The 8,368-nt window shown below is 46.7% G+C and overlaps 1 protein-coding gene across 3 annotated transcripts in view; it reads left to right on the top strand.

The window, feature by feature from the left end:
- TTPAL (tocopherol (alpha) transfer protein-like) overlaps nt 1-8,368 on the top strand; it is a 14,876-nt gene that overhangs the window by 1,999 nt on the left and 4,509 nt on the right. Inside the window, exons 2-4 of one of the 3 annotated variants that reach the window (XM_011997637.1) lie at nt 811-835; nt 1,898-2,357; nt 6,594-6,787. In XM_011997637.1, the coding sequence (XP_011853027.1) occupies nt 1,913-2,357; nt 6,594-6,787 (639 nt within the window). In that variant the 5' untranslated portion in view covers nt 811-835; nt 1,898-1,912. The remainder of the gene's footprint in view (nt 1-810; nt 836-1,897; nt 2,358-6,593; nt 6,788-8,368) is intronic. The other 2 variants (XM_011997638.1, XM_011997636.1) reach the window with 2 other exon arrangements.

Below are 8,368 nucleotides of genomic sequence, written 5' to 3'. Positions count from 1 at the left end.
CACCACCATGCCTGGCTAATTTTTGTATTTTTAGTAGAGACAGGGTTTCACCATGTTGGCCAGGCTGGTCTCAAACTCCTGACCTCAGGTGATCCATCCACCTCAGCCTATCAAAGTGTTGGGCTTATAGGCGTGAGCCACCACACACAGCCCGAGAAAAAAATTTTAAAATTAGCCAGTTGTGGTGGTGGTGTGCGCCTATAGTCCCAGCTACCTGAGAGGCTGAGGCAGGAGGATTGCTTGAACTTAGGAGTTCGAGGTTGCAGAGAGCTATGATTGCGCCACTGCACTTTAGCCTGGGTGACACAGCAAGACCCTGTCTCTTAAAAAACAAAAAAGTGCATGAGTTCGGGTCCTCTAAGAAGCAGACACTAGGATGAGATTAGACATGCTAGAAATTTAGAGGCAACCGTTGTGAAGGACAACACCTGGGAAGGGAGCTGGTGAAGTCAGGAAGAGCCACGGGCAGTGATGCAGATCAGCTCCTGTGAATGTTTGGGCAGCAAGTCTCCGACTGCAGGGCAGTCCCAACAAAGGTTTGGCCAGGCCCTCAAGCAAACACTGCCTGTTAGAGGAGTCCCATGTCTCACTAAATCATTGGCTAGGAGCAGTGAGGCCACAGAAGGGCTGCGGAAAGTTGTGGCTTCCCCTGGATAGTGGATCTAGAGGGACAGCTACTGGAGGCCCTTTATCAATTACGTTTTCCCAGCAGGAGATCTGACCGGCACATATGTTACATGGGTATGTGGTAAAAAATTCAAACAGTACAGTAAAAATCCTCTTTCTCATCTTAAATCTTCACTTGTCCAGTTCTGTTCCCTAGAGATAACCATTGGTAAGTTTCTTATTATCTCCTTCCAGAAGTTTTGTGTGCATTCACAAGTGTATATATATAGTTTAAAAACGTGATTTTCTGTACACTATTCTGCAACTTGCTTTTTTAACGTATCAATTCATAAACATCTGCCTAATTCCTTTTCATGATTGACTAGTACCCCATTCGTATGGTAATATTACTTAACCAGTCTCCCCTGATGGGCAGTTAAGGTGTTTCCAATCTTTTGTCATTATGATCAATACTTGTGAAGGCCATGTGCATATTTTGCACATATATACAAGTATATGTCCTAGAAATGGAATTGCTGACCCAAAGGGCATGTGGGTTTACATTCTGAAGATATTGACAACTGCCCTCCGAAGAGGCTGTCAATTTATACTCCCAGCAGCAGCAAACATATCAGAGTATGTTATTTTATCTTATTTTTGCCAATCTGAATCTCAGAGTTTTTTGTTTGTTTGTTTGTTTTTTAAGACAGAGTCTTGCTCTGGCTGAGTGCAGTGGCGCCATCTCAGCTCACTGCAACCTCTACCTCCTGGGTTCAAGCAATTCTTCTGCCTCAGCATCCCAAGTAGCTGAGATTACAGGTGCCCACCACACCCGTCTAATTTTTGTGTTTTTAGTAGAGACGGGATTTCACCATGTTGGCCAGGCTGGTCTCAAAGTCTTACCTCAGGCGATCCACCCACCCCGACCTCCTAAAGTGCTGGGATTACAGGTGTGAGCCACCACGCCTGGCCTCAGAGTTGTTTTAATTCACATTTATTTAATGATGACTAAGGTTGAGCACCTATTAATACATTTATAAGGAAGGCCCTGGTATTTATGAGGGAGTATATAGTCCGCTGTAGCTGCTGGCTGCCTCCCTGGGGACTAACAGCAGCCAGCCTGGGGTCAGACTTGCGTGTGTGGTTTAGATCCCGATCATTGCCCCCAGTTGAGAAACACTGCCCTGAGGTTACCTGGCTTTTACAGAAGTGTTCCTGTCCCCTACACTGGGCTGCCCTGGGATTTGAAATAAGCACTTGTTAACTTTGCTTAGGGCTTCTGTGTTGGCAGGGACCCTGGTAGCTAATGTCAGAAGAAAGTGACTCTCTGAGAACCAGCCCTTCTGTGGCCTCACTCTCTGAAAATGAGCTGCCGCCACCACCTGAGCCTCCGGGCTACGTGTGCTCACTGACAGAAGAACTGGTCACGAAAGCCCGGGAAGAGCTGCAGGAAAAGCCGGAATGGAGACTTCGAGATGTGCAGGCCCTTCGTGACATGGTGCGGAAGGAGTACCCGAACCTGAGCACGTCCCTTGACGACGCCTTCCTGCTGCGCTTCCTCCGAGCCCGCAAGTTTGATTACGACCGGGCCCTGCAGCTCCTCATCAACTACCACAGCTGTAGGAGAAGCTGGCCCGAAGTCTTCAATAACTTGAAGCCATCAGCCTTAAAAGATGTCCTTGCTTCTGGGTTCCTCACCGTGCTGCCCCACACTGACCCCAGGGGCTGCCATGTCGTCTGCATCCGCCCAGGTATCTCCCTAGACTGTTGTGGGGCGGGTGTGTCCAGTCTTTGCAATGTGTCCATTCAGCACCCTGTCCTCCTTTCCAAGTCCCTTTTTTACCCCTCCTTTGTCATAGTCAAGGCTTTTTTGATTGCAGATAACAAAAACCTACTCAAACCAACTTCAGAAAAAGGGAGGATTTAGTCGAAGGAGACAGGAGTACCTCCCAGAACCAGAGAACTGAAGGCGCGGCAGTTCTTACTAGGGCCTAGAACCAAGAATCAGACTGCCACCAGGAGCCAAGACAGCCATTCTCCCTGTCTCTGCCTGACAGTCTGTGTATCCTTCAGCCACATAGTTCTGCCTTTTGCGTATCTTCTTCACACTTTTTTCTGTGTATGGCTGTCCCACTCCTGTGCACAGTTAAATCTGGCACCCGCTCAGCTCTCAGGTTTGCCTGACCACCCAATTAAGTTCCTCAATGCAGATTCCAGATTTCTAGCGGGGAGCATCAGGTGGGGCCTAAGAACCTGCCCCTGGCCATAGGATACAAGCATGGCTGCCAGGGCCCTCCCTGAGCCCTCTTTGTGAATAGGTTGAGGTACAGGTATCAGTGCAAGGGTGTGGACTAGGCAGACACCTGGAAAGTGCCTCCTCTGTGCCTCCTCCAGCCTTTCCTTCCTTTCCTCTATTTTGTGAAGCCACTGACACGATTCACTTTGGATTTGTTTTTTGATCTTCGCATTTCTTGGCAGTAATTAGGATACCTTACATTTCTTTGTCATGGCAGTTTACGAATGGGGGCTCCCTGCCACTAAAAGAGCATTTAGAAATACTCCCCAGCCAGGCGCAGCGGCTCATACCTGTAATCCCAGCACTTTGCGGGGGTGAGGGAGAAGGACTACTTGCGGCCAGGAGTTTGAGACCAGCCTGGGCAACATAGTGAGACTTTGTCTCTACAGAAAATTAAAAAAAAAAAAAAAGAAAAGAAAAGAAAGAAAGAAATGCTCCCCAAAGAGCATTTCAACACAATGACCACGGGCAGCTAGAACTCAAGATTTCTGATTCTTAGGCCTGTTCTCTTCCATGACACCAAAAGCATTATAAACTTTGGAATGTTCTACTCCATTCCTAGCCTCAACATTTTCCATCAGACCACAGCTGAGAGAAGAATGGAAAGTAAGGATGCAATGTTCTCCCTAAGTAAGCCAGGGAATGAGAACACACTAATAGCCCTCTTCTGCTCATTCATATAAACGCCCTCTTGAAGGGAAGTTTGATGGGGAGTGGACACCTCCATGCACTTTCCTCTGCCTTTACTCATTCCCCAAACTCTCCATTCTCCTCAGACTTTACTATGATGTACCAAGACCACTGTTAATGGCTTACCTGCTATTTTAGGTACTTGCCAAAATTAGTGTTTATTTTAAAATAAGCAATGCAGTACAGATTTTAGGGCACCAAGAGACCTGGAAACCAGTCAGCAGGTTTTTCTGCTGCTCCTCTGTACTCAACTCATAAGAATATTACAACACAGTCAGATATTACAACACTGATTGCACCTTTGCTTGCACAGTTTCAACCCTTTGCTCGTGAGATGAATTTTTTCCCCATATGTCTGGAGCAGATCTGGACCCCTTTCCACCGACCCAGCGTTTTAGGAAGAGGCATACAGAGAAACATTTCTTCTCAATTGGGTATCAGCTTTGCCTTTATTAAAGCTCTTTTGAGACATGTGATTGAAAGGGATGATATCCAGTTACATAGAGGCAGGGTTAATTGGCAGCAATGTTAAACAGCAAGCTGGCACAATTCAGGGACAAAGATCTTTCATGAGAATTTTGCATATATCAGGCCAGGTGCGGTGGCTCATGCCTGTAATCCCAGCACTTTGGGAGACTGAGGCAGGTGGATCATGAGGTCAGGAGTTCGAGACCAGCCTGGCCAACATGGTAAACCGCCCCCCGCCCCCGCCACCCCGCCCCTCTCTACTAAAAATACAAAAAGCTGGGCGTGGTGGTACATGCCTGTAATCCTAACTGTCCCGGAGGCTGAGGCAGGAGAATCGCTTGAACCCGGGAGGCAGAGGTTGCAATGAGCTGAGATCATGCCACTGCACTCCAGCGTGGGTGACAGAGCAGGACTCCGTCAAAAAAATAAAAATAAAAAAGAATTTTGCACGTATCACATATCCCATTGTTGGCAAACGTGAGGTTTTATCTTTTAAGAAAGAGGCACATAGATTTTGCTGGGATTTTCTTGAGAACAGTGGTTAACAGTAAAAAGTGGGCATTTTCATTTTTTTTTTTTCCCAAAGAGAGGAAAGAAATCATTAAATACACGGGGCGTATTAGAAAAGTATCCACCTTGGAAAGAGGAGGGGAACACAGCACTATGCTCCATCCTCACAGTACCCCTGTCAAGGTTGTGTATGAGTCAAGACTCAGCTTTATTTTGAGACAGAGTCTCGCTCTGTTGCCCAAGTTGGAGTGCGGTGGCGCGATCTCGACTCACTGCAACCTCTGCCTCCTGGGTTCAAGTGATTCTTCTGCCTCAGCCTCCCAAGTAGCTGAGACTACAGGTGTGCACCACCATGCCTGGCTAATTTTTGTATTTTCAGTAGAGAGAGGGTTTCACCATGTTGGCCAGCCTGGTCTTTTTTTTTTTTTTTTTTTTTGAGATGGAGTCGCCCAGGCTGGGGTGCAGTGGCCGGATCTCAGCTCACTGCAAGCTCCGCCTCCCAGGTTTACGCCATTCTCCTGCCTCAGCCTCCCGAGTAGCTGGGACTACAGGCACTACAGGCGCCCGCCACCTCGCCTGGCTAGTTTTTTTGTATTTTTTAGTAGAAATGGGGTTTCACCGTGTTAGCCAGGATGGTCTCGATCTCCTGACCTCATGATCTGCCCGTCTCGGCCTCCCAAAGTGCTGGGATTACAGGCTTGAGCCACTGCGCCCGGCCTGTATTTTCAGTAGAGACAGGGTTTCACCATGTTGGCCAGGCTGGTCTTGAACTCCCGACCTCCAATGATCCACCCGCCTTGGCCTCCCAAAATGTTGGGATTACAGGCGTGAGCCACCACATCTGGCCAAGACTCAGTCTTTGTGTGGCAAGTGACAGAAAGCCAACTCACATTGGCTGAAACAAACAAAAAAAACTCAGTTGTTCAGATAACTGAAGTCCAGCCATATTTCCATTCAGAGGCCCAAACTCTGGCACTGGAAAGCTGTCCCCACCACTGCTGTCCTCAACAGGGGCTTCATTCCCAGGCCAGCTCTCTTGCCTCATGGGGCCTGTGAATCTCAGACTCACCGCCTCAAAACTACAAGAGGGAAGAGAGATCTCTTTCCAAAGGGCCAGGGTCCTAGAATTGAGTCTCCTTGACTCTGCTTGACCTGGCTTGGATCACACACTGTGGCCAGAAGGATGTGCTGTCAGATTGGCCAATCACTGGCCAATCAATCCCCAATCACTTGCTCACTTCTGGAGTCAGGAGTCAAGTCAGTTCTATCCAAATTGCATGGCTAGAGTGGAAGGAGGTGGTTCCATAAGGAAAATCAGGTTGGTGCTATGAAGATAAGGGGAGATACATGATGCCAGAAAGCACAGATGTCCATGAAGGTAGGCATTATCACCCTATTCTACTTATGAGGACATTAGGGCTTAGAGTGAGGTATTATAGTAACATGCCCAAAGTCACACAGTTAGTAACATTCAAACCTCAGGTGTGTCTGACTTCAGAGTGCATCTTTTTTTTTTGAGACAGGGTCTCACCCTGTCACCCAGGCTGGAGTACAGTGGCATGATCACTGCAGCCTCAATCTCCTGAGCTCAAGTGATCCTCCCACCTCAGCCTCCCAAGTAGTGGGTCTACAGCCACACCCCACCACACCTGACTAATGTTTGTGTATTTTGTAGAGATGGGGTTTCGCCATGTTGCCTGGGCTGGTCTTGAATTCCTGGGCTTAAGCAATCCTCCCACCTCGGCCTTCCAAAGTAGTGGGATTACAGGCATGAGCCACTGTGCCCAGCCCGAGCTCATGCTCTTAACCTCAACACTCAATTGTATTTGCATCGCAAAATGTGCTGCTGTTTGGAGTTAAGAAACCAGCTGTTGCTTATTATTCCATTTACTAACCTAAATAGAGTCATGGCTACTAGAGTATCTTTCTTTTCCATTTTGAAACAACAGTGATAGGAGATAAATCTTTGATCCCTTATTTATATTAACTTCTGTAACATACTGTCAATCTCTTATGACCTTAGACAGATGGATACCGAGCAACTATCCAATTACCGAAAACATCCGAGCCATATACTTGACCTTAGAAAAACTCATTCAGTCTGAAGAAACCCAGGTGAATGGAATTGTAATTCTTGCAGACTACAAAGGAGTGAGTTTATCAAAAGCATCTCACTTTGGCCCTTTTATAGCCAAAAAGGTGATTGGCATCCTCCAGGTAAGACCCCTATCTGTCCTGCCTGTTTCGTTGTGACTTTGGCTTTCCCCAGGGCCTGTCCATTTACTGTGGGTCTCACATGATACATAAACTGCACATCCCACACCTACAATCTGAAAAACACAAAAGCATTATGTGAAGAAATTTAAAAGTCCTATTTACCACTTGTTCTCATCAGTCTCTCAAGTACTCTCTGGAATAGGTACTTCAGGAAGGCAAGAATCCAAAAAACTAGGGAACTGCTTTTTGCCTTTTTTTGGTCTGGAAGGCAGAGGAAAAATTCTCCTAACAAAACTGGCTGGGCGCAGTGGCTTACGCCTGTAATCCCAACACTTTGGGAGGCTGAGGCAGGTGGATCACTTGAGGTCAGGAGTTTGAGACCAGCCTGGCCAACATGGTAAAACCCCGTCTCTACCAAAAATACAAAAATTACCTGCGCATGGTGGCAGGCAACTGTGATCCCAGCTACTTGGGAGGCTGAGGCAGGAGAATCACTTGAACCCGGGAGGTGGAGGTTGCAGTGAGCAGAGATCGCGCCATTGCATCCAGCATGGGTGAGAACAGCAAAACTCTGTCCCCAAAAAAATTTTTGAAAAACTTTTAAGAAATTATGCTTCTGCGTAAGGTGCTGGAGCCCCTCCTGCCCTCTGTGGACCTGGGAGATACGGCATTCTGTTGGGCTGTATTTTGGTCAAATGCTTCACACCTCATGTTGTTTCAGAACATTCACTGGGGACTGTGGTGCTCCCTCCATATCTACACCGTGTTTAATGGCTTGTACAGTGCTTTACAGTCATCAGGGCCCATTCAGTCCCTCAACGAATCCTCTGAGATAGGCAAGGCAAGAACTGTTTTTCCTTTTTGATAGATGGGGAAATGGAGACCTAGAGAAAATATAGCCTGTCACAGCTGTGACAGGTTCTGATTACTTGTTCAACACCCGCCACATGGGGTGTTGTCCTTTGTGAACTATGGGGCACCAGTGATATAGTAGCTCTTTTTACTGGATTCCACAAATGTTTCAGTCCCTCTGGTGCACCAGGTTTATTATTTAAATAAATCAGTTTACATTCGGACATTATCAAACATTTGGATTCTGGCTTTGAGCCAACCCTGGCTTTCCTTCGCTGGCACTGCTTTTGATGCCTCCTGCTGAATACCATGTAGATTCAAGTGCCAGGATCAAGAGTGTGGATCAGTGTTAGTACTGTAAGATCATCTGGAGAGGAGAACAAATTAAGTAAGTTTGGGAAATGCTGTATAGCATGTCCCTTTCAGTTTAAGAATGTCCAATTCTTAAACTGTAAGAATTTACATGTTAAAGGCTCTGAACAGGACTGCAGTTAAGGAAACCACTTGATTATGCTTAGCGGACTGCGTTTCTCAAACTGATTTGCCTGCTGTGGAGCCCTGTTTTGTATAACCTCTAATATCCTGAGAAATATACTTTGGGCAACACTGATCTAGAAGGTCTGATGTTTGCCGGATCCGTCCCTGTAGACTCAAGACTGTTTTCTGCTATAAGAGCATCATCTCTTCGTATGTTTGCTTCTCTTCTTCTTTTTTTTTTTTTTTTTTTTT

The sequence above is a fragment of the Mandrillus leucophaeus genome, unplaced genomic scaffold, assembly GCF_000951045.1.
Source record: "Mandrillus leucophaeus isolate KB7577 unplaced genomic scaffold, Mleu.le_1.0 Scaffold544, whole genome shotgun sequence".
NCBI classification, from domain to species: Eukaryota; Metazoa; Chordata; class Mammalia; order Primates; family Cercopithecidae; genus Mandrillus; species Mandrillus leucophaeus.
Note: the sequence above shows the minus strand (reverse complement) of the source record. Positions and strands in the feature narration are given on the sequence as shown.